Source organism: Centrocercus urophasianus, unplaced genomic scaffold (assembly GCF_019232065.1).
Source record: "Centrocercus urophasianus isolate 14NV4802_14NV808 unplaced genomic scaffold, USGS_Curo_1.0 seq_24, whole genome shotgun sequence".
Lineage (NCBI taxonomy): Eukaryota > Metazoa > Chordata > Aves > Galliformes > Phasianidae > Centrocercus > Centrocercus urophasianus.
Genome location: NW_024884800.1, coordinates 11,940,975 through 11,967,048, shown reverse-complemented (window position 1 = coordinate 11,967,048; position 26,074 = coordinate 11,940,975). Strand labels below are relative to the sequence as shown.

The window sequence follows — 26,074 nt, the reverse complement described above, 5'->3', positions numbered from 1 at the left end:
TCTTTAGGAGGACATTCACCAACATACACGAGGAAGGAACTGGCAGCAGTAACTCTTCAAAAGAGGATTCTCTCCTTTCCTCCCCCCTTTCATGACACCACCGTGAAAGCCAGGTGCAGCAGGATGCAGACTGGATGTGATCACTCTTAATTACACCCATTTAAAGGTTGGGCAGCTTCTGCCACCTCCACAAACACAGGAAGAGAGAAGGGGCAGAGATGCAGGGTGGTTCTGTACACCCCTGGACCTGAGTGCAGAAATGGAGAAGGAACTGCCTGGGGGCTAAACTCTACACTTACCTTAGCGTGAAATTCTACTGACAAGCATTTTCCCCTGATTCAAGAAAGGCAAAAACCAGCTCAGCCAGGTCTGGGGGCCACTGCCTGCCATTTCCCTCAGTGCCCCAGTGATTTCACAGATCGTGTTCTGGAAAAAAACAATCAGATTTCATAATTACAGAGCACAAACTCGCTCTGGAGGCACCAGCAAGGATCCCTGGTGCTTCTCCCTCTTCCATGCTCCCCAGCAGCGCAGGAGCACGTTTGTCACCACAGTGCAACTTTGAGGATGCAGACATCTGTCAGCAGCAGGGCTGGCTCCTGCCCTCCGTCGCTCCCATCGCTTTCTTCTACAACAGGCCAGCCACACCACTGTGCTTGGCAGCTGCAAATTGCACAAAGGACTGGAGTCTGCACAACCACAACCTGTTTTCCTGACAGGATTGCTGTCAGCCAAACCCTCTTGCACAGCACCACACTGTGCTGGCCCAGCACTGGGGGACAAGGCAGAAACGGCTTCAACCAGCCCAAAAAGCAAGCTGAACTGTGGCCTCTGCCAGCACCGAAACACACCCAAGCAATAGGAGACACCAGCATGCTTCCAGACTGCATGCACCCAGCCTTCTGCATCCCTCTCAGTTTTATTTCTATCTCCCCTGTGCTCATCCTGCACCCCAGCTGCTCCCCTGGCCCTGCAAGCACTGGGGGCCTTGAAGCCTGATTGCAGCCTTGTTCTGCAGCTGGTTGGTGGCACACACCTCACCCACACATGTACATCCCATGACCTCAAAGCACATTTTAAAAGCAATATTACAAAACAAACAACAACAAAAAAAACCCCATACTTTATTCTTCTCCCCATAGGTTTGGTAGTTAATGACCCATCAAATGCACCATCATAGCATATAAACTGTTGCCATAGTGCTGTACTGGCTCAAGTCTCTACAGTTGTAAGCTTCACATGACACTCCAACTTGCAAGATTACGATACAAAAAATATGTAAAGTTTCAAAACCACATTATTTGGGGGCAGAGATTTAGAACAGTTCGAAATATCAAGTCAAAACAGTGGAAGATACTTAAAATGAGACACATGTGGATTCATGCTAACAGAAGTGCAACATTCTCTTTAAGAACCAGGCATACCAAAACCCTCAAAACCACTTCCCCTGTTTTTCCCACCCAGAAATATGTTTGCACCCTATTCAACCAGTACTAAAGTCCAAACAAAGTCTGGAATTTGACTGAATTTATTTTAAGATTTAAGGGGGGAAGGAATGCATTGCACAGGAGTGTTGGTAATATCCAAATAGAAATAAGCCAACCCCATGAGGGCAAACTGCTAGATGGAACTTTCTGTTACCTACTGCGCTAAATTATTCAGCTCAACCCTTAGTTAAAAAAAAAAAACAACAGTTAGTCAAAGCTAATTAAAAAGAAACTCATGCTCTTACTATGGGTTGTCCATTGGTTTTCCACTTAGGGGTGTAACGTGGTAGAACTATGTTTATGATGGATTAAAAGAAGCTTTGAAGTCTTTGCATACCCTGTGTGAACACAACAGCTCCCCGAAGGCAGCAGAGCACAGTCAGGCAGACCCAGGCCCACCAGCACGAGCTGCTCCTCCTCACAGGCTGTCTGCCTGGCACACAGAAATGGGAATGCGTTTTCATAGCTACACAGAACTGTACCTGGGGGTGAGACTTCACTACTAGGAGCCAGTCTCTAAGCTGGCTCTTGGGATCTAAATCACACTTCTCTTTGGACAATAAATTTCAAGTTGCACTTACTGTCCTGTTTTTCAAAAAAGGAATGATGGACATAAAAAAAATAAACAAAAACTATTACCTAAATGTGTTAGTTTCAGCTGAAGCCATCTTCCATCAGAAACCATAGGATCTGATACGACAAAGTTCTCCCTAAGGATGTTCATGAATAGAGTAGCTCAGTGCTTTATATACTAGTACTGCTGTATTTTGTCTCGTATCAAAAAAGAAAACAACAAAAAAGGTTTAACTGCACGTGCAGCCTCAACTCAAACCACTGCGATGAGCTTCACTGCCCACCCAGAGCCAGGCCCTCTTCCCTTGGGAAAAAAAAACACATGAAGAAAACACAAAATAAAACCAGAATGAAACGTCACCGCCGCCCCGCTGGTTCCACAGGAGCACGTCCCTCCTGGGCCCTCACTCCTTGCTGTCCTGCTCCTCTCCCTCCTGCGTGCCATCCTCGCTGGCCTCCTTCTCCTCCTTGCTGCGCTTGTTCTTCTTGTGCTTGTGGCGCCGATGGCTCTCCCCTTCCTCGCTCTCGTGCTGTTTGCTGGAGGGGGTGGAGAGAGGAGAGGAAAGGCCTCAGAGCCTGCAGCAGCACAGCTCTGCCACAGCCGAGACCAAACACACCAACTGTGCAGCACAGGCAGAGCACCGGGATCCAGAGCACGAGGAGACAGAGCAGCAATGCGGGGCACTGCGCTGCTGTGGGAAGGTTTTCTGCTCACTGGGGATGATCTGGCACCACATGCAGCTGCACCTGGGCTCCAGGCAGCTGTGGGATGTCCCACACTGCGGCAGCACCCCAGCTAGACAGGCAGTGCACTGTTGGGAATGCTGTCAGGGTCACTGGGGTAGTGATCTATTTGTTTATAATAAACAATTATATATAGTCTGCGTCCATCCCACTCCTGAGGGAACTCCGATAGCCTTGCCATATCACCAGTTTTGATATAAAGCACTGAGGCTGCTGAGAAAAGGAAGAGTCCTAAATCTGAGAGATGCTGGGAAACTTCTGCTCTTCTGAACATGCTGGGGAAAGCCCTAGGCCAGAAGCAAGAGGTGGGTCGATGCAGCTGAGAGACCCAGGTTTCCCAATGGGAGGGTAGGTCTGCTTTTGTTTTCTCACAAATGACCCAGCACTTCTCCAGCTATGTGCTTTAAAGCTCCTCTATCTCCTCCACCAGAGCTGGTTTCCAGATGCATTGCTGGGGGCACTGACCCAGGATCCCTGGCACAGGGCAGCAACCCCAGCCCAAGTGGCTGATGGGGTGGTGCAGGGGATCTGTGAGCCCCACACTGCTCCTGCAGCACCTGGCAAGCCCTGCGTTCTCTCTCTGCGTTCTGTTACTGGCAGGTAACAATATGGCAGTGATTTGTGCCACACTGGTGGTTTAACCACCTGCAAGTAATTTCCTTGATGCCCAGTAAACTGGAAACTACAGCAAAGCTCTTCCATCCACCTGCAAATGCCTTGACCAGGCCCAAAGCACAGCCAGGTGGCTCAGGAGGGTCTCTGATGGCACACTAGGAGCAGCCTCACACAGAAAGCATTCCTTCATTTGCTTTGGAAAAGATACTTTTCATTCTGCCACTTTGAGCAACAGAGAGTGCATCTGTGTGTGGTTAGCAATCAGAGAAGTTACCTCATTTCCAACTGGTGGAGCAGCCCAGTTCTCCAAATCAAGCTCTCTGATTTGGACACCAATTTGGTGAATTCCAGTCTGAGTACAGGAAGCTGAGAAATAGCCTTTAAAGCTATTGGCCTGTTAGGCCAGTATCAGCTCAGCTTCCATTTGTTTTCTGTTTCATGAGGATTATGCTCTTAGCCTTTCTTTCCATCCTTTCGTTTCCAAACCTTCAGAAATCTGTCCCTTTTCAGAAACCTAAGGATGAGAACCTTAAGGACGAGAACAGCCTTTTGCCCGCAGTCACTACATAAGAGTTTTTCTGACACTACATTCAAGAAAGGGGAATTACTTACAGAGCTGTCATGAATTTCTTCCAAAAGAAAGAAAGCACCCAAAAAAAGGGAGCAAGTCTGCTCAAGTCATTACCAGGGTGTAAAGTGACGCAGCAACTGAGATTGTCTCAGACTGGAGACCAGACCCGCTCTGCACAGGAACACACAATTCCGAAATCGGATGCTTTTCCCATGGATTTGCACGATGCATACGTCTTATCTCTGGGACTCACGCAGCTCTGATGCTGTATCTGGTGCAGGCTGACTTCTCCTTTCTGAGACAACGCTGCAGTCCTGTAGCACCGACCGACATCCTGCCCTACTGCAAGCAGCAAGGCTGCTCCCTGCCCAGGCACATCTCAGGGCTGGAGCAGATCACAGGATGCCGGCATGACCAAAATACACCCTCGGAGCACTTGGCATTTTGTCCAGAGCGAAGGTGAGCTCCCACCGGCAGCCCAGTTCAGCCCCAGGGGGCCCTTACCGCCTCGAGGACTTGTGCTTGCTGCTCTCCTCCTTGTCGCGGTGCCTGCGCTCCCGGTGTCGGTCCTCCCGCTCCCGGCTGCGGTCCCGGCTGCGCCGATAGTCCCGCTCAAAGTCGTAGCTGCGCTCCCGGCCGTAGTAGCGGTACCGCTCGTCCTCGCTGGGAACAGAGTGGGAAGCGAGGCGTGGATGTGATGCTCGTGGGCTCCAAAGCCTGGAGACGTGCTCACAGGACTGAAGAACCCCTCCCCATCAAAGTTTGTCACTCCCTGCTACCAACAGGCAGAGGTACTCGTGGTGCTCCCGAAAGCCCGAGCTGCCTTGCTCCAAATCAATGGAAACGTATTACTTTGGTCATTCTGCCTCCCCAGGTGCTAGACTATCTCACTGCACTACTGCTCCACAGTCTAACTCACAGGAAAGAATTACAAGTTAGGAGACTGTTTTCTTCCTCGTGACTTTAAAAACTCAGATTGCCCACACTGCAATTGTGAGAGACACTGACAGGCTCTTTCTGCCTGCACCCAGGCGTTCAAGGCACCTCATCCAACCTACACACAAGGGTGGGCACAACGTACCCAAACTCAGACTCATCCCACAGTCTCTTCTCTACTTTTGAAAGCTGATGTCTAGGGGGTTAATAGGAGCCGCTGTGGGAAACAATATTCAGCCTCAGAGAGAAATGAAGTCTGAAACAGCATTGTATGACTCGTGGAAACAAGCCAGACAAATAAATGTGCATTATCAATCATCTGAGAGAGCTCTAAAGGATTCCATTGAGCATAGCCACTTGCCCTGCTTGGCAAGCATGATCCTGGAAGTCAGCGTACTTGAAAGCACACAAAAATGCCAACAATATTCTCAGGACCTGGCTGTGGCAAGAACCCCTCAGGAAGTGCAGGAGCCTGAGCTCCTCACACTGCGGTACGTTGGTCTTTGGCTCAGTTCTGCCTCAGTTTCTCCCGCAGTGCACATAAACTTGAAAGAAAAAAGTCCAGGAAATTCTGCCCAGTTTACTCCATACAGGGGCCTGAGAGCTCCCAGAGCTGGCAGCACTGCCCTGCCAGAGTGCACATTCTGGTCACATTCCAAATGACTGATGGCACTCCCGACCCTGAAGACTGCACAACACTGATGCTCCCTGGGACAGAAGTACCACAGGCACCTGGAGCAGAGCACATAAGGAATGGGTTCAGGAGGAGTCACTGCAGCTGAGCCTTCACGAGACCTAGATCAACACTGGGAAGATGAAGCTCCCTCTCCCATGTGCTCCCAGCACTGCTGCCACCTGCTCCCATCAGCTCTCAGCTAGATGACTGTTTCAGCACTGCTCAGGAGCATCCAGGGTCTCCTGAAGGGTTCCTCTTTCCTGGCTGGCTCCTGGTGACTGGCACTCATGCCCTGAAGCCTCTGCAAGGACAGCTGAGCAAGGCACAGCTTTTATCTTTGACAGTTTCATTCACAAGACAAGAAGGGGGAGTTTTTATGGTTGCTGCTTCACACTGAGCTGTAAAACACTAAATAAATAGACAGGGGCTATTCCATTCACTGGCCTCACATTACAAGTGGGAGAGCAAGCAGAACTGGTCCTGCTGGATTAAATAAAAAGAAAAGAGCCAGTGACACTGGCTCCTATTCACCCACAGTACGCTTTGCCAGAAAATGTAACTGATCCAGGGCAAACCTCTCTGCACCCAGGACAGGCCGAGCCCGCACAGGTGGCTGCAGCAGGACCCCGCCGGCCCCAGCACTCACTTGTTGTACTCGCTGGTGGTGGGCGTGCGGTCCCTGTCCCGTTCCCGCTCCCGTTCCCGCTCCCGTTCGCGCCGTGAGCCCGAATACTCCCAGTGACTGCTGCCAGAGCCGCTGGCGCCTTTGTCCACCGTGGTCACCCAGGGCGTGTGGGACGTGGAGATGGGTGGGTAGCTGATGAAACCCGAGTCTGCAGCAAGACAGCAGCAATCCTGTTTGCCTGGAGCAGTATCAGCCTCCTTCCCACCCATCCATCCCCGCAGCCGTACCCAGCCAAACAGCTGGACCTAAAGGTGATGCCCCGCTCTTGCAGACAACAAAGGCCCAGCTCCCCACAACGCCCACATCTCCCTCTTCACCTTTATCAGTTTGCTAAGAACAAGCGAACACCTTTTCCCTGAGGAAGACACAATCAAGACCGCATATTTACTGGTGTTGCAAAACCACCCGTCCTTTATGCCATGGCTATGCAATGCCACAGCTCTCTGCTGGCCCTCCTATGCAGGAGGCACTATGGGGTCCCCACCAGAAAAATTTCCAGACATCCTGGCTTAGATGGCAAAGGGGCCTACAGAGCTGGGCATCCTCCTGCTGCCAAGTCAGCCAAAATCAGTCAGCCATTACAAGGCTCCACTTCTGGGGTGTAAGGTAGCAGCAGGGACAGCAGCGAGATGCGAGCAGTCTGACTGTTCCTTGTCCTCAGTACTCACCCGCAGAGTTGTAGCCGAACGGAGGGGGCTGTCTGTTGTTGTAGCTGGCTGGCTGCCTTTGGAGACAGAGAATGGAATGCAGGTTACTCACTTCAGCAGCCCTTGGCTAAACCACCTGTAGGAATGTCTGTGCTGCACATTTAACCCACGTTTTATGAAGATATCCTCACAGGAAACCCCTGGTTCCAGTGACTGTGTTTAACTTTGCATTGTAAATTCTTAGCAATGCCCACAGGAGCAGTTGCTTTGTCACACCTTTTGAAACTGTTTTACCTCAACTGCTTGCCTTGCTTTACCCCTCCCTGGTGTAACTCAGGCACAGAAGGCTTCCTGGGAAATAACCCATGCTTACAAAGCACCTGGAGACTCACAGGGAACCTGGATGAACATAGCACGCTATCAACTGCTCAGTATTAAAGTGCAACCCTAAAACTTACTCTTTCCTATGCCATTAGCACGACAAAACAAGGCAAACCAGTGCAATCAATCAGCACTTTGCAAACAGAATTCGATCTGGAATCTTCTCCCATCTCCCACCCCGGACAAAACCTAGACTAGCAACCACTGGTGCTGACTTCAGGAGGACCCTGCATCACTCCTGCCTATGGAGAGTCCACCCCAGGCACAGCCTTACCCATCCAGCGTTGGGATGAGGAGAGCTGGTGGCGGGGCCAGAGGCGGCGGGAAGAGCCCTAAACACAGAATGGAAGTCATCACACAGAGACCACAGTCGTACTTGAGGGGAACAAGACTTCATTGCTGCTTACAGGTAAATGCAGTTAAAGTTTAAAATAAAATAAAATGTTTGAACGAAGACCTGTTTGGAATGCAGTATTTTTCCTTTAGGGTTACATCTCCAACCAAAATTAAAACTAGCTGTGCTAGTTTTGTAGGGCTACTGAAAGAAAAATAAAGGAAGCGCTACCTTGTATTTTGGCTTGTTCATCATAAATGTAAGATTAATTATGACATAAACATTAATCTTTACAGTCCTGTGGAAGACAGAAAAGCATGGGTTTTGAGATGCAGATAAGTTGCAACTATGGTAAAGGTTTTATTGCTCCACTGATTAAGGCGAGTAAAAGAAAGTTACAAGGAACTTGTCGTCCATCACTGTTCTTAAAGGAAGCCAATTTTCTGAGCACATATTCATATGACTAAAAACAATAAGAAGACATGGCACCAACAAGGCAGAGATCATAGGCTAAAAAAAAAGTCCATTTCTAACGAAGGACCACAAGCCACTACCTTCAGAAAGGAGAATTCAGCAGTACACAACGGTGACCTGCAGAAGTGACATAAGCCTTTAAAGCTAAACTCTTCAACCTTAACTAATGTGAAGTGAGAAGGACATGCCAATTGCTCCTAAGAGAACTTCCTAAATTTCTTTTCTAACTGCAAGCAACCATTATTTCCTATAGCAGTTACTGACATCCATTGGTTTGATTTTGCATAAAAATTCATCTGTTTACCATTTAACATCAAAAAAGAGCACACTGCTGATTGAAAAGATAGGAGCCATCTGCCCAACTGCAGCTGTTCGTGTTAAAGCCAGCAGCTCCAGGCTCCTCTTCAAGACCATGGAGATAGAGCCAGCTCAGCTGATGAAACCTGGGACAATTCATCACCTCCTCCTGTAAGCATCTAAAGCAGGTCAGCAGAACCCCTCCCAAGAAGGGGGTCTCGCTGAAACAGAACCAGCCTGAAGTCTCTAACTCACCCAGCGGAGACCTGTGCTGCAAACAAGTTGAAGGACAGTCTCACCCTTAGATGCTTGTTTTTTCTTTTCTTTAAAGAAAGATCTTCCAATAAAATACAATGCCCAGAGCATTTCAATCACATTTGCTCACTTGCTCAAGCCCAAGTACTTCAAAGTGCTACTGTTATGAACACCTAAGCTATAATGGTGGTGGATCACCTTCATTACCATAATTAGCAGGTAGTATTCTCCTTCATCTCCCTTTTCAACCTCGTTACCTGAATTGTAAGTTCCTTGTACCAGCCAGGTCATTTCTTCTACCTTACTCCTCCCAAACAACTTAAATCTAAATGCACTTGACTAGCACCTGACTGCTGCAGTGTCTAGAATCAAGACCAGCATTTGTATCCAGTTTCACTACAATAAAGCTTTCTAAATCCAAGTTTATTATGAGTACTTAAAGGTTTCTTTAAGTACTACAAGGAGAACCAGCTCTGCAATATTAATGTACACTGAGAGGAGTATGAAGAGTGATGTTTTAACAAACAGAAATTATCTGAGTCTCAGAGATAGCCCAGCTGGTAGAGGTTTTCTGCATTCCTATTTGGGAAGCTCTGGGCATACCATGAACACAAAAGCACAAACAAGAAAGCTGTGCAACAAGTTCAGCATGTCTGACACACAGTGAGGATAAGCACATTAGGTCCAAGAAAGTGCTTTGAGTGCAGACCTGCAAGGAGATGCATCAACTGTGCAGCACAACACAGAGGCAGTGGCCTGACTGCATGTTTGTGGTGGCCACCAGCCTTGGCCTTGCAGATGTATGGCATCTGGTCAGAAATACTGCTACATGTTTTTTTTTTCCCTGGACTAGGCAAAATGTATAGTAGAAAAAACAGTTACAATTAAAGGAAACTCAGTTTTGTGGTAGCTTTGAGCTAGCGAGGTTCACAGTTTATGCTAAAGATTGGTTGTTACATCTCTTTATTAGCATTCACTAGCTCTAAGGCACACTACGATGCAAAGGGCTTCTTTTGGAAATGGCATTTCTTTGGTACTTCTTGCATTCCTTCTGCTCAGTCTCACACCAAATTCCTATACAAATCATCAGTTTGTCACTCAGAGACCTGCTGTGTAAGATAAGAACTAAACTATTTCAAATCTAACTGGCCTTTGCTGGATTGTTCTTAAGAAAGTCAGAAAGACAGAAAGAATTAAGAACCCTTACTAATTGTTAATAAGCAGCTAGAGTTCAGTGCTGCACTGGAGTTTATTAACCTTAGATTAGTTGTGCTCTAAAATGGGCCCAGTGTCATCCTCTTTCAAGTTACTTAATCCAAATGCTCAATAGGGCCATCTGTGCACGCTGTTGTTATGAGACAAGTTAACACCTACCTGGAATTGGACCGGGTGGTGGCAGACCTACGGAAACAAACACAACGAAAACAGATGAGGACAAAAGGAAAAGCACATCATCCTCTGCTCCTCAACCTAAAGCTTTTGAATAAAGTTTCACACATTTGAACAATCAAGCCAGTGGAAGAAAAAAGCGCTCTTAAACAGTAACTGGCTTACAAAGAATTGTTTTCCCAAATTATGATGTTTACCTTTGTATGATAATATTAAATTCTGCTGCCTTCTCATACTACAGTTCGAGCATCATTCTTGAAGCACCTGCAGCGAGTCAGAACCAAGCAGGTGCTGTACTAAACAGCCTGATGATCTGACACAGGTCAGCAATTCTTGTTCTTTTCTTCTTCCACTGATAATTAGAAACCCATTTCTCAACATTTAGCAATAAAGCAAAAGGATCCACAACACCTAAAGACCCTTTCATCGAAACAAAACCTCGAGTTTTTTCTTCAAGGAACAGACCTATTTTAAAAATATTTAAGGACAAATGTTTAAATGGTTGAAGGAGACGTTGAACAACGATTGGTTAAGCCTAAGTACCCGCTGTCTGACCGCACGCAGCAATTATTGACCAAACCTCTGATTTGCCCAGCCTGGGATGCCCCAGCCTGCAGCACAGGCTGCCTGCTCTGCTCAGCACCCACCTGGAGGGTGCAGTGGCGGTGGCACAGAAGTGACAGGGGGAGGGGGATGCAGGAAATGCGGCGGCGGCGGTCCAGCAAGTGGGGGTGGCGGAGGACCGGCTGGGGGAGCAAAGGGCTGCTGCTGGGGGGGCTGCTGCGGCTGCGCCGGCTGCTGGGGCTGCTGCGGGGGCTGGGGCTTGCTTCCATGATCCCCGAGAACCTTGGGAGGGAGAGGAAAAGGAAAACTGTTTTTAGTCTTATTCATTCCTGCAGAAAGGACCTCAGTCCAGCAGCATAAAGGAAGCGTATTACCAAAACGGGCTCTGAGACACCTGAAAAGATTAGGCCGTGCTGAGCCTGGGCACAGCACCCTTTGGGGAGGAAGAAAGTTATCAAAGCAAACAATATTCTTACAAACACACTTTCTCTTAAGCAGAATAGCAGCAAGACCAGATTCAAGCAGGATGCAGAGCTGTGCAAGACAGCTGAACATTTCGGTGTTACACTGTCTGCTCCACTGCTGAGATTCTATTCTCCAATAGAATTGTCACCTGCAGAGGCTTCCAATAAAAACCAGCCACCCTCAAGGGTGACGCTGCTCTGCTTTCTATTTGTCATCTTTCAGCCTTTTTTAAATCCAGTTCGTCTTTCACAAAGACAACAAGAGGCCAATTCTGCTCTAGATTGTGACCATGTAGGCCAGAGGATTCACATCTCCAACAAAAGTAGGTTAAACACTCACTACTGCTGAAGGAATTATCAATATGCAGGGAGACCAGAATGACTTGGAAATACAGGGTATCAAAGCTTCTAAGTGGGAGGAAAAACAACCATTACCCAGCAAATTTTCTCTTAACAAATTCTTTTTTTGGCCTCAGTTGGTAAAAGCTGGAAACTGACCACTAAAGAGTAAACAGACCATGAGAACACATGTAAAAACACAAACCAAAAATTGTGCCCAGAGAGGGTAAAGTTGTCCTTTTGTTTTGTGAATTAATGGTGGTTAGTAAGAGAAAGGTAGAAGGAGATGTGTTCTTGCCATGTAAGTCTACCAGAAATTGATGGACATAGATCTGAACTGGATCCAGTTTGAAGCTGCAGGCTATGCAGGTGATGTCCTGTGATGCTTATCACAGAATCACAGAATCACCTGGGTTGGAAGGGACCTCAAGGATCATGTAGTTCCAACCCCCCTGCCTAGCAGGCCCACCAAACACACACATTCAGATCAGGTTGCCCAGGACCCCGTCCAACCTGGCCTTGAACACGTCCAAGGACGGGGCATCCACAACCTCCCTGGGCAGCCCGTTCCAGGGCCTAACCACTCTCCTTGTAAAGAACTTCCCCCTAACATCCAACCTAAATCTTCCCTCCCTCAACTTGGATCCATTTCCCCTAGTCCTGCTGTTGTCAGCCCTTTTGAAGAGTTTACTCCCCTCGTGGGTGTAGGTTCCCTTCAGGTATTGATAGGCTGCAATGAGGTCACCCCGCAGCCTTCTCTTCTCCAGGCTGAACAAGCCCAACTCCCTCAGCCTGTCCTCATAGGGGAGGTGCTCCAGCCCCCTGATCATCTTAGTCGCCCTCCTCTGGACCCTTTCCAAAATCTCAATGTCTTTCTTGTACTGAGGGCTCCACACCTGGACACAGGACTCCAGATGGGGCCTCACGAGAGCCGAGTAGAGAGGGACAATCACCTCCCTGTCCCTGCTGACCACCCCTCTCCTGATGGAGCCCAGGATCCCATCTGCCATCTTAGTCTAAATGTTACTTTGAAGAAATGCAAGCCCCACGCAGGAGTTCTCCACTACAAGACTAGAAATTCCAACCTAACAGTAAAGAGGAAGGGAATAATCCACATAGGAGCCCCCCAACTCAGCAATCTGAGAATACCTTGAAGAGCCAATGACAAAGGGAAACTGAGCATTCCCACCCAGATGGGAAGGCTGGTGTTTGACAGGACAATCTCCAGCTCCTAGCAAGGAGCTTTTAGCACAGAAGTTAATTCAACCTGCAAAAGAGAGTGATGCATACACACACTTTAGGAGGAGTGATACACTGCTCACTACGCTGTAGATGGGAACAGTTATACGGCAAGTCAGGAAAGCACAGACTTTCATCTGGGTTCACAGAGAATGCAGTAAAAATCAGAAAATTCTTTAAGACAGCTCAAAACATTTACCTGAATGGGATTTTCTTCAGAGGCATGCTTATCACGTCGTCTTCCTTCCACTCTCCTAATTGTGCCAGCCTGGCCACCGATCACATCAATTGTCCCACCCAGCTTCCTGGTACAAAGCAGATGCATCTTTTTAGGCTCAAAGACATTAAAAGGAGCAGTTCCCCCCTTCCTCCCCCAGCAGAAACACCTCTCTCATGCACAACAACATAAAGCAAAATGGCTAAGTTATTTCTCTTCCAGGAAAGACACAACTCTGCAGGCAGCACTAGCAGGTTAAGAGGCAAATGAGATGGGAGATGAATGAGATGGCATTTTTTCACATGTGGACAATTTGAGCTCTGCCTATAGGGATGAATTAGGTCTCTCTGAACACTTAGAAAGAAAGAACCACCACATATGAGTAAAAAATCATGGATTTTAGACACAGCTTCAGAACTAAATCCTTTGCCATCTCCCTGGATTTGAGTAATAATTCCAGGATCATGCTGAATGAAAAAGAATATTTAATCAAGAGAAGCCTTTAGCATGATCAGTCTGGACAGAAACTAAGAGAAGTGTAATCTTCCAACTGATGCCCACACCAACAAAACTACTTACAAATGAGACTGTTAGATACTTTCTATCCCACCTCCCAACACTCTACTCTGTCAGTCGAAGAAGTTTTGCCATTGTCTTCAGCATGAACAAAAGCATACTCATATAGCCCAGACACAGTGCTGTCTGTGCTTTAGGGAAGCCAGTCACTGCATTCTGCTTTGTTCTTCTACATCATACCCACATCGTGCTCAGGGCAAGACCATCTGTATAGAAGCTTATTGTAACATCATTACAAGTTTGAGAGAGGGGTGTCCACAAGTGAAGTCTAATAATCCCTCATCCTATAATCACAAAGCAATAGATTTCTGTAAATTTGGCCGTAGACATGTTTTCCAGCAGTTACAGAAAAAAACATGGCAACTTTTCCCACTTTAGCAGAATTTTCTAACTCTGCAGGCAGTTTAAACAGGGTGAACAAAAACCATGTCAGCTCGCTGGTAAGACAAAGAATTTCCTCAGTGAAACCTGCTTACTTTGTCTAAGCAAAAAAAAGAAATCTCAGTGGTAATCCCAGGATTTTGGAGACACTGTGATGCATCCTGGGAGGATATTCCTCCTGGTCCTGAACAAAAGCTCCATTAACCTGTATCAGTACTTTCAAAATGGACAACACTGCAGCATCATTAAAACAGCACCAGCTTCTCTTACAGGGCTGTAGATTTTTCAAAGTTTAGGAGGAATGCATAACATCTGGAAAAAGCAGGACCAATCTGATGACACTAGGAACAGTGACAGAAATGCTAGCACATGCAAACACTGCTCACATGCAAACAGACCAAGAAGTGTTTTATAAGCTTATACTTGAAGTATTTGATTGATTCTTTCTCAGACAAAGCTTTATTTGGAAAAAGGAAAGCTGGGACGTAAAACTGATTTCTGCAAGATAGAACTCCAAGTCTCTGACCTTTCTAGTTCCTTACAGCTTTATTTTTCTGAAGCTTTTGATTAAAAAAAACCTACTACCTTATGAAGTCAAAGCAATTTCCCCCACAGTGGCTGTCAATCAAAATAACTCAATTGTTTTGCTTAGTCCAGCCTTGTGGATTCTCTTGTGGCAGGAAGATACAAATTAGTACTCATCTACCAGCGTAGCACACATGTTCAGAAACCAATAGCTCCTCTCATCAGTTGCCAAAAATGTAATTCATCCTCATTTAAAGGCAAAGATTAACATCAAGGGAATGAGAATAAGCCAAGTAAGCATAAGCCATCAGCAAGGTGTGCTCTCAAAGCTGAGGGATTTGCCTTGTTTTTCCCACTCCCAGAACCATTCCGCTTTGGCCAGAATACAGGAACCCATAAATGAGGAGGCAGGGGCTGCACAACCCTAAGCAAAGCACTGCTGCAGATGACAATAGGGAATGAATGACCAAAGTAGCTTCCTGCCAAATGAAATCTTTCTTCAGTTTCCAGTCTGAGGAGATTCAGATATAGCCCAGGTGTACCTTAACTATGTCAGAGTGCACACAAGCTTTATATCTGCATCATCTCTTACCTATTGGGAGGAGGCCCAGCTTTCATGCGCCCTCCGACAAGAGCCAAGAAGTCTGTTTTGAATTCTGTTTTGATGATATTGTTTTCCACTTCTTTTTCAGCATTTCCTGTTCTTCCTTGCTGGACCTAAGGAAGGCAATATGTAACACACAAGTTTAATGCATATAGTTATAAATCACTGACGCATCAGAGATAAGACTCCACTGTAAGTCTCCAATGAGAAACAATCACAGTGCTCCTGCAAACAAACAACCTATTCTACAGTCAAGGAGGCTGACATTTCTGTAGACTAGTTGGCTACTCCAAACTGTTGTCCACATTTTTCCCCATTAGGAGTCCAAAAGTTTAATAATCTCACATTCGGTTTCATGTAGCCCTCAAAACAAAACTGAAGATAGTAATATTTGTTCTTGACTCACTGGTTCGAGTTCAGATTAACAGCTGTCAGCCACCTAATGAAATTCTACACAGGTTCATATCCAAAGCAATCACTAAAAACAAAATGCAGCTACACAATTGCAACAAGAACAAGCAGCAACCTTAACAGCCACCGATACCCAGCTTCACTCAGATCAATCCTGAAATCAGTAGTTCCATCAATCATACTCCTATCCACAGGATCTACTAATCAGACACCCCAAAACCTGGACAGTCTCAAAATCAACCAGACACTCACTCAGGTCTTGCTGCTCAAGCGGTTCAAACTTGCCAGGCTGCCATAGAATCATAGAATCACAAGGTTGGAAACGACCTATAAGATCACCTAGTCCAACCATCACCTCATCACCACTGCCACCACAAGCACTAAATCACATCACGCAGCACCTCGTCCAGACGCCTCTTGAACACTGCCGGGCGACTCCACCACCTCCCTCGGCAGCCATTCCAGTGCCTGACCACTCTCTGAGAGAAGAAGTTCTTCCTTATGTCCAACCTGAACCTCCTCTGATACAACTTGCGGCCATTACCCCGTGTCCTGCTCGTTGCCTGGGAGAAGAGGCCAAATCCCTCTTCACCACAACCTCCCCCCTTCAGGAAGTTGTAGAGTGCAGTGAGGTCTCCCCTGAGCCTCCTCCTCTCCAGGCTGAACAATCTCAGCTCCCTCAGCCGCTCCTCATAAGGTTTGTGCTCCAGACCCCTCACCAGTTTTGTTGCCCTTCTCTGGACACGCTCCAGGACCTCAACATCTTTCCTGTAGTGAGGGGCCCGAAACTGAACACAGCACTCGAGGCGTGGCCTCACCAGTGCTGAGTACAGGGGGATGCCAGAGCTGTTTGTTCCACAGAGACAAGATTTTTAGCAGCGAGATTTAATTTTTGAAGGCATTTTTGTATTTCTCATCACTGGAAGGAATAGGGAACAGCTCAGAAGTAAGTGACCACGTACCCTTATACTATCATCTCCATGACTACAAAAAACAAGTCCTAGTTTTACTGTACACACACGCAAGGATTACACGACACCTACTGTGATTTTATTTTCAGTGCTGATGGGAGGAGCAGGATCCAGCCCAAGCTGAAGCCGTCGCTGCTTTTCACAATAAGCTTTCCACGTCTCTTCATTGAATCCATAATTAAAGTAATCAGAAAGATCAGCACCTGATAAAGAGAGTAGAGGTTAACACTGGGATTCTGGTAGGCCTGCATTCTCCAACCGTCCTCCAACAGCTTAAACAGAACAGCTCATTTCATCCTGTCAGAAATCTGTTGTGTGCCACAGCTAAGACTGCTGCAACTGGACTGCAGCCTAACCAGCAGTGGGACTGCTTGGGAAGTAGAGTACAGTATGTATGCAGGCTATAAAAAGAGATGCTTCCAAACAGTTATTCAGCAACTGGATTTTTTTTTTCAGACTGATTTCCCACAGTTGTTCAAAAGAGCTGAGAACTGGGGAAAGCACCACCAGGAAACAGAGTGGTGCCATAGAACCTTTTGTTAGCAAAGCTCAGGCAGCATCACAGCCTTTGCTTTTCTGAGCAGAAACTGTGGAGCTCAGCCATTTGATGAAACAGCACTAAAGTTTTCTTTTCTTTTTTTATTGATACGACTCATACTACATTATTACATCTTAGACACAATCCTAACTGTGGTCATCCAGGATGTTATCTTACTTTGATATTCACTCTTCTGTAAAATGTTCAATTTTCACATGAACACTTCTGAGTAAGAGAGAAGGCCTCAAACTGCAGCGATTGAATGCAGATGCACAGCGACAAATGCAGCTGCTCTGCAAGGCACACCTGGCATCAGGAAGCATCTTAGGGCATCCTGCACCTTGCTAAGTGTCCCTTACAAGCCCTTGCAAGGGCAATCCCAGCCAGACGGTTCCAAAGCAAGCAGCAGATACACAAGGACTTGTCAGGCTAAGCTTGGATCTACAAAGCGAGGTTTAAGTTCATCTCCAGGGTAAGCCACTCCTCCTGCTGTACCTCCCAAATACACAGATGTCAGCAAGGCAGATTCAGAAATATTCACTTATCTCTTTGATTGGCCTATATTTCAGCCTTCTATTATTTTTTCCACACTGTATTTCTTCATCCTCTCTCTCAAACAGATACCAACCAGCTGAACAATTACCTGTAAAGGACATAAACCTGAAAGGCTGCTGAGTAAGCTACCTGCTTGCCATCTCAAATTAACTTCTGGGCCACACCTCTGCAGACACCTTCCTTCTCTATTCATACTCCAATGCTGTTTTTCAGGGCTAGTCGGCACTGTTTTGTTTTAGGGATGTCAGCACGACCAGGCTGCTCTCCATGCACTGACTCTGAACTTCACTTGTTTTCCTTTCAACTTCTTCTCTTCCCAGCCCTCTCATTCTCACACCACAATCAATTGGAACACTCCTATATATGAAAAGCTACAAATTTTATACTATTATTAATCACAGGGTGCTTACTGCTGGTTTGATACCACAATACATCAGCAGTTACTTGCACTGCTATACTCTGATGCCCTTCATTTCATGTAGACAAGAAATATCAAGAATATGCCACAGATAACCTTACAGAAGTACTAATTCTAAGCACACTAAAACTTCTGAAAGATGGATAATATACAGGGCCTACTGGGACAAGAATTATTTCTGAAAAGAGACAAATGGACTTCACACTTCAGCTAATATTTTGTTAAATATTTTATCACATTAGCACAGCAAATACTTGGATCTCTTTGGCTTTTCCATTTACTTCTGTTTTTTCTGTCTTAATTTGATACAAGAGTTCATTTGTAGTATCTCACAGCTGTGGCTTCCAAGGAGAAATTTCCCTAATAAAAATGATGAAGACAGAAGAGGCTGTGCATATACAAAGATCTGCTGTGCAAAGTTCTGCCTACGTAACACGGTCTTGAAGCAGTAAGTGGGGACTTCCTCAGCCATACACCTAGGGGCAGAACCTGGCTAAGAATTAGGCAATGCTGTTTTTCTAAAAGAAAAATCCCACCGTATCAGAGTAGGAAGCATTCTGCTCTCCTTTAGTCAACTATCTGCAGCAGCAGAATTTAAGAAAAAAATGCTTTCCTGTTAGAATACGTTGCAACTGTTAGAATCCTGTTAGAATTACGTGGCAATTCTCACCACCACTGCCCTGAAGAGGGGATATTTCAGCCAGGGCCCACACGAGAAAGCTGCACGGGGTGGCTGGGAGCACGGCCACCACAAGATGGAAGTGAGCTGCGGCACACGAAGAGCAGAGCATGTGTCACCACTGCCAAACAACTGTACTGCACTGCTCTCAGTGCAACGTTTACTAACTAGTGAATTAACTGTGTTTTTAAAAGTGTTCCCTTTAGGAAAATTATATAAATAGAGTAAGTGCAACCCAATTTTAGGTAAAAGCGTGGTTTGATCAAACAAAACATTGTAAACCAGTTGTCTAGAAGCACATCAGAGGCTGAGCAAAATAAGTTCTTCGGGCATCCCCCTGCCATGGCAGCAATAAAAGGACAGGAAGTACACGTGAAATAAAAAAGACAACTGCAAAAAATATTTACCACAAGAAACTGTGAGGCCCCACCTGGTTTCCTCCATGGTTTGTCTTCAAACGAATCTAAATCCACTTCTATAACAGGCAATCCGTTTATATTCCCTGCGGCATCTAAATCAATACCTTTGGGCTGCAACTTGGCTTTGGAGAAAGAGAAAATGTTACTACCTTTAATGCAATGCCTTTATCCACTAATTTGCAGAACAAATTGCTCCAGTTAAAAAAGTGCTACTCTGAATTCAGTGCTGGCTTTACAGCACAGAGGAAACCACAGTCAGCTTCTAAATAAAAAAATAGTTTAGTTACTCTGTAAATTGCCAGAGCACACTGCAGTTGCAGTTGAACAGCAGAGAAGCAAATTCAACACAGACTGATATTGGAGTGAATGATTACAGCATGTATGAAATTTATCCCAAACAAAGAAAAGAACTTTTCTCCCCAGGCAAAATACTAACTTCTCCCTCCTCAAACATGCAATTTTTCTTAAAACAAAAGACTTTTTCAGGATTTATTTTGGACAGACAATGTACTGACCAGAATCAGAAAAACCTCACTGGGTACAGAACCCCCAAAGGAAATTTGTGCTCATCTTCTCAATCAGAGGGTAAGTTGTTGTTTGCATACAGAAATTACTGAAGCATGCAAAGGCCATGAAAACACAGCCTCTCGTATGAGGAAGGACAGAATACAAGTCTCAGTATACTACATACATTAAATTGAACAGTGAGGAAAAATTGATCTGCAGAAGTATGTGCAGATAATACACTAGGCCAGACTTTTTTTCTTTATTTCTCCATTTATTGTTCTGACTTTAAATCAGATTTGTTAATTTATTTTCCTCCAAACAGAGAAGATTTGCAGCTGCTTTAGCTGCCTTTGCCAGAAAAGTGAAATATTACAAAATGTGAAGGACGAAAGTAACAGCAATACCTGAAGCTGATGCTCCATAGCCTCTACCCGTTTTTAAGTTCAGATTCATAGGAGTTCCCCTATATGGAAAAGAACAACTAGATTGGTTGGTATTCAGACAAATTATTTGGAATTTTTCTACAAAAAGTACAGTCAAACCCTGACATCCTTCACAAGACACTTTGCTCGCTTTGGTTTACTCACACCTCTCTACAATTTTTAATCCAAGCTGGAGCACCTTAGAAGTGAAATTCACTCAGCACAATTTTCCCTAACCCTGTGGAAACGCAGGAAACAATCTGGCCAACTGGCCAACAACATTAATATGAGGGAGCTGTCTTGATGGAGAACACAAAGGTATTTCAAAGAGTTCTTGGTGGCTAGAAGAATGGGTATGATTATTTAAATGGAACTGAACAACATGGAAATTAAAGCTGCACCTGTATCACACACTGAGGAGAGAGGCAAAGAAGGATCAGATTTCTAAAAGGATGTCTACAAAATCTAGTGAGCTGCTGACAAAAAGGATGGAGCACTGCTTAGCAAAGCAACCCCCAGACTCAAACTACCTCTGTGACTGGAGATGTGAAAAACACATGAAGTAAAAAAATTAGAATGTGCTACAAAGTACGTGCAAGTTCTTTCCTTCAAAGGAAGGCTGATAAAAGCAAAAATACTCCTTATTATTTTTATTAAGCCAATTCAGGTATTATTTTAATTCAGTGACACTACTTCCTAGTTCACAATCAGCCTCACCGTTTGTGAATCACAGGAAACCAGGTAGCTGAAACTAGTCAGCTCACAGCTTTTGTAAATTCTTAACAATACAGATCTTTCTTCTTGAAGCTTTCACAGATGATGAATTAAATGCAGCTCCCCAACTTCAGTTTTACTCAATCAAGCAATAATAAATATTTGGTTAATTTTCCAGCAGCAGATCCATGAAACATCATACCTATTTTAACAATGGATTTCAACAAGGAATTCCATTCCTGCTTTCTGGCCATTGCTCCCATGTCTCCCAGAATGCAGACCAACCCTTATCCCTGCTTCCAATCCCAATTAATGCACCAGCTCCACCTCAGATCAAACCCTGTCATCACCCCAGCAATACATACATGTACGATGGTGCTCCAGTTTTAATATTGCCAATAGTAACTTTCACGTCGTCATCATCGCTGTCACTATCACTGTCTTCTTCATCATCTTCTCCACTTGGAAGGGCCTTACAGAAAGAAAACACATGGGAGTTTACTAACACATACAATTGAGAAGTTCCTCTGGACAGTAATTCTAATCTTATCAATCTTGTATGAGGAAGGACTGTTATAAAGAATGACCTGATATAAAGATAATGAGTTCTATTGCACTCCAAAGCTGTACCAAGTTGCCCATGGAGACAAAAAAAAAAAAACCACCATGGATGCCTTCAACACAGACAGAGGGCTGTGAAGAAAATGCTGTGTCCTTTGAAAAAAATGACTCTAGACAAGAATCAAAGCAAGACTTCTCAAGGTGGGACTGATTGATCCCAGTTCAAAGAATTGGGACACATTTCTCAGATCCAACTCTTCCACTGTCTTTGAGACAGGTGGGAGAGCCTGACATTCCTTTACTGCTCCACAGTCATGGTATAAAATCACAAATAAAGTCACCAAAATATTCACCAGCCTCCTCGTAAGGCCCTTGGAATAAATATTCTCTCATACCACAATCTTCACAGCAGGAAGCTGCTGAACAGTTCTCTTTAGCTCATTTCTCACAATGAGTTTGTTAACTTCACACATTCATTCTGCAGTTGCTGATTTGCCATTGGTGCAGCACCCACTGTGATCAAGAACACATCTCTGCTGCTCATGTACAAGAGAGCAGGAAACCTCTAAGATATTCAGCAGGTGCAGCTTTAAAAGATGCATGAGCTGAATTAACACTTCACCACTACAAAACGGCACGGGGAAGCTGCTCCCAGTGCTCCCTCCCTTTCCACAGCAAGCAGGTTTGACAGAACTCTCCAGGAACACTATTAACATACCACAGTGGCAGAAAATAACCTCACTGAAAAGACTGGAGGACAGACAGGGCAGAAGCAAGCCTCTTCCCATCACTCAGCATTGAGATGAGGTCTGAGGAAGAATCAAAGAGACCCCCAGCAATCTCAGCGCTTTGGGCCTTCTACTGCAGCATTCCCTGTATTTTATTGATACCCAAATAACATTATATAGAAAGCTGATGGCAATATCGTGCTTTTCCTTTCAGCCTGTGGCTTCAGAGGCCTTCCCTCACCATCTCAGTGGGCATAAGCAATGTTCAGACCACAGCTCAATCCCCCCTACACAAGACCAAGATGAGAATCCTGTTGCTGTCACCAGCAGCAACAGGACTCCACAACAGTACAAATGTATCTGAGAGCAGGACCAGCGCCTTCACAAACAGATCGTTTTATATATGAATATTTACGAGCACAAAACCAGATATGTCTACCAGTTGCAGTGGAACACATACATGCTGTGACACCTCTCTGTCTTCACTGCCGACGGGCCGGTTCTCCTGAGGAGCATCTTGCAGAGGATGAGAAGATTCTGCATGTCTAGTAAATGCAACAGGCAAAAATAAGTAAAAATCCAACCCAGAGGTTCACCTACAAACATCTCTAAAGCATTTGCCGAGGTGACTTTCATACAGAGGTTCTATTCATGAAGTGCGCTTTTGCTGCTGGCAGTTACCTCAGATGTGGGACAAATTGCTAACCATCCTTGCTTGGCTTTGCCTTTCTTGGGAAGAGCAAGGTTAGAGATTCCAAAGAACACCTGACAGACAGCAAAGCCAAGCATCACTCAGCTGTTTATGCTTGTGGCTGCTGCAACAGCTTTCAGTTTTGGTTTGACACAATCACCGCTGATAGAAAAAACCATAATTCAACGTCCTCAGAATAACAAAAGTTACCTTGTCCTGTAGACTGCTAATAATATGTGTATACAGTAAACAACAGGGATGTTTAACCAGTAGAAATCAAGGAGAAAGTGATTTTAGTCTTCCCACAAATTGCTTACATTAAACTTTAACTACTTATTGATGAAGAAGAGACAGAGAAGTATCTACCCCATCTTACCGTTCATTACAGATTAGTCCTAATGCGACAATGGTCAGTTTCAGATTTATCTCCCATGAAACAGTTGGTACATTGCTAACATTGCCTACTGCATTCACCAAGCAAGGAAGTCAAACTGGCACACATAAGCTAGAAAAGAGTATACTGAGTGTTACAGATCTGGCAGGTGAAGAGAGGCCATTCTTCTCTAATGGCACAGTTAAAAACCCAGCAGAACTTCAAAACAATTTTGGATTTAATAACACACTGCTGGAGTAGCCCAAGCCAGTTTTGCCACCAGTACTTCGTGGGGGAAAAAAAACCCAACAACTCTGCAGTTAATTTAAAACATCACATCTGATAATAAACACACACAAAGTTATCTTCAAACAGAAACACACGTAAAACCCAACAGAATCCAAACACCGGTCAGATTAAAACCACTGAGAAGGCTGCACAAAAGGACACACCAAACAGATAAGCCACAGATCATATTAACACAACTCAGCAGCTAGGGAGGAAAAAGAACAACAAAATCAGACAGGAATAATTTGAGCGGTCACTGAAGCTCTCATCTTGCAAAATCCACCCATATACAGAGAACTTCAGTCAAGTCAAGACCAAAGAGATGGACACTTCAGCAGCTGAAGTGATGCTTGTGAGGTGATGGCTGAAGACACTTTGTTATACAAATTAGCAGAGGTGTCTAAGTGAAAAATCAGCCTCTGGAAGTACATCAAAGTCACAGACGTGGCCTGTTACACGAGGACCAGAAGATGCATCACTACAGCAAACTTCACAGACGGCTCCAAAAACTTTGACAGAGGTTTGCCACATCCAGGCAACCTGTAACACTGATCTCAATCCTGCAGCTTTCTTAAGAATCAAAGATGGCTGAATAAAGTAAGAGTGGCAAGTATTACCTCCAGCTTTCAGTCACATGAAGTATCTGTGGGTGTGCATTAAAATGTATGAACTGGAGTTCAAATAAACACTAGCTAAGCAACAGTCAATCCCTAACCTGTCTGCTCTGTGGGAATGAACCACCTGTCAGGACCACAGCCATCACGTGCAGGCAAAGAAACGTTCTATTTCCCTGGAAAGCCAAAGTAACCCCACACACTGTGTGCGGATGGTGCAGCATCCTGCACAGACTGCAGGCGTCCAACATGTCCCTTAGGCTAGGAAATGACAGTGGGCCCTGTGTCCTGCACCATGCTTCGTGGATAGAGGCAAACATTACAGCCAAGCCAGCACCACATCCCTGGGTAAATGCTAACAGAGGCCACAAAGAGACAACGTCACAGAACGCACCACAGCTCTGAATTCAGGTGGATACTCACTGTCAATAAGGATGCTGTCACACATATCACAGCTAAAACTTCTGTTTTGTTGTTTTGTTTTGTTCAGTTTGTCCTATTCCCTAGGCACAGGGCATGTACTGCAGCAGTAGGATAGTATATATGTAGTAGGTGATAGTAACAATCACCAAAGTACCAGATTCCAGATCTACAATGACCTTAGGGAACAGTGAATGCGACCAAGAACGTGTGATGGCTCTCAGCACAGCACAGCTTAGTGAGCTATGGAGCCTTTTGACAACCATCATGCATATAAAATGGCAATAGAGAGCAACTGCTGAGAAAAAGTCCTGCTGGTGCAGAACACACTGTGCAACTGTGGAGGAGTTACTGTCAAGAGCAGGCAATGATTTCATGCACAAAAATCAATACTGATCACTGAGTTGCTTCCACAGCTTTCGCTTGACAGTCTTACCTGAACCAGATAGTTCACAAATCACACAAAAAAATTTTGACTCGATCATATTAAGGTTTTAACTTAGGCTCAAGGATTTTAGCTTTTCCAGGCTATATGCCACAGTATTAACACCTGACCAACATCAAATCATACCCCCAGGCCATTTTATTTTCCCTGGATATTAAACTGGAATACACCCGATTTAAAATTTATTTGAGGGGAAAAAAAGGAAGAAAGAGTTTTAAATTGAATGGGCCGACTGACCCAGTTCACCTTACACACATACAAACACTGTGGGCCCAGTCTGACGGCAGCGGCCCCGTGTGACGGAGAGGGTGGGAGGCACCCGGCAGCAGCACTGGTCCATGGCATTCCTCAGGCTGTGCTCAGCACGCCTTGACCACTGCAGCACAGTCTTAGAATGAACAAACAGCCTCCGACTTACCCAGAAGTTGGTCCGTCTTCTTGCTTACCAGTGGTGTCATCTGGAAAAATGGTAACAATGAAATTATTCAAGAGAAGGCACAGCAGATAGATTTAAGTACAAAATATGCACAGCGAGAGAAATACCCAGTTGTGACACGGCAAACGTAACCTCAGGGCAGCCTAAATTTCAACTAGAAATGATAGAACCAAGAAAACAACCCACAACCGACCAAAACACGCCCAACAGCAGCCGCCTGCAGAAGGCTCCCAGCAGGCACAGACTTCAACACCCGCACCCACAGGGCAGAACAGCCGCCTCAAGGCACGCGCTGTGTGGGGAGCCGGCGGCAGCCGCGGGGCTCCGTGCGGCTCCAACACATCTGCGGAGCCGTGCGGCCGGGAGGCGTGAGAGGACGGCGGGGGCTCAAGGAATCCCGGCTCGGCCTGAGCCGGACCAACACCGGAGACGCCGGGCCCCGGCCCCATCCCCGCACACAGCCGCACCCCGGCCCCGCTCCCCCAGCCCGTTCCCCGGCCCCGCGCCCAGCCCACGCCGGCCCGTACCGCCGTACAGCCAGTGCTCCTCATCCTCCTCCGCCTCCAGTGGCGCCCCGCCTGACACGGCCCCGGCCGCCGGCGGCTCCAGCTCGGTGGCCATGGCCGAGAGGAGGAGGAGGAGGAGAAGCGGCGTCCGCGGCCTCCCGGGCCCCGCTCGGCTCCCGCCGCGGCCTGAGACGAGGCGCGCGCCCGCAGCGCTCGGCACGGGGCGGGGAGGGCCGCAGCCGCCGGCCCGGGCCGCGCCGAGGACGCCCGGCTAGCGAGCCGCCATCGCTCTTTCTTTGCCTCCCGCGGGAGGTGGGGACAGGGACAGGACGGGACGGGACAGGACCGGACCGGACCCCCGGCGGGAGCGGAGGCGGCCCCGAACCCCAGCGCCACCCGCTCCCG

General features: G+C 46.2%; 1 protein-coding gene across 1 annotated transcript; it reads right to left on the bottom strand.

Annotated features, from left to right (window-relative positions):
• Nucleotides 1-1,104: 1,104 nt before the first annotated feature.
• Nucleotides 1,105-25,817, bottom strand: LOC122163822 (pre-mRNA 3'-end-processing factor FIP1-like). The gene is made up of 16 exons (XM_042825332.1): nucleotides 25,691-25,817; nucleotides 25,146-25,185; nucleotides 22,357-22,441; nucleotides 20,973-21,079; nucleotides 19,876-19,934; nucleotides 18,976-19,086; nucleotides 16,428-16,558; nucleotides 14,962-15,086; nucleotides 12,870-12,975; nucleotides 10,712-10,910; nucleotides 10,050-10,076; nucleotides 7,590-7,647; nucleotides 6,956-7,011; nucleotides 6,249-6,435; nucleotides 4,495-4,653; nucleotides 1,105-2,597 (listed from the first exon to the last, which is right to left on the bottom strand). Exons 1-16 carry the CDS (start codon nucleotides 25,782-25,784, stop codon nucleotides 2,465-2,467), a joined length of 1,677 nt encoding a protein of 558 aa, XP_042681266.1. The 5' UTR covers nucleotides 25,785-25,817; the 3' UTR covers nucleotides 1,105-2,464.
• Nucleotides 25,818-26,074: the final 257 nt, after the last annotated feature.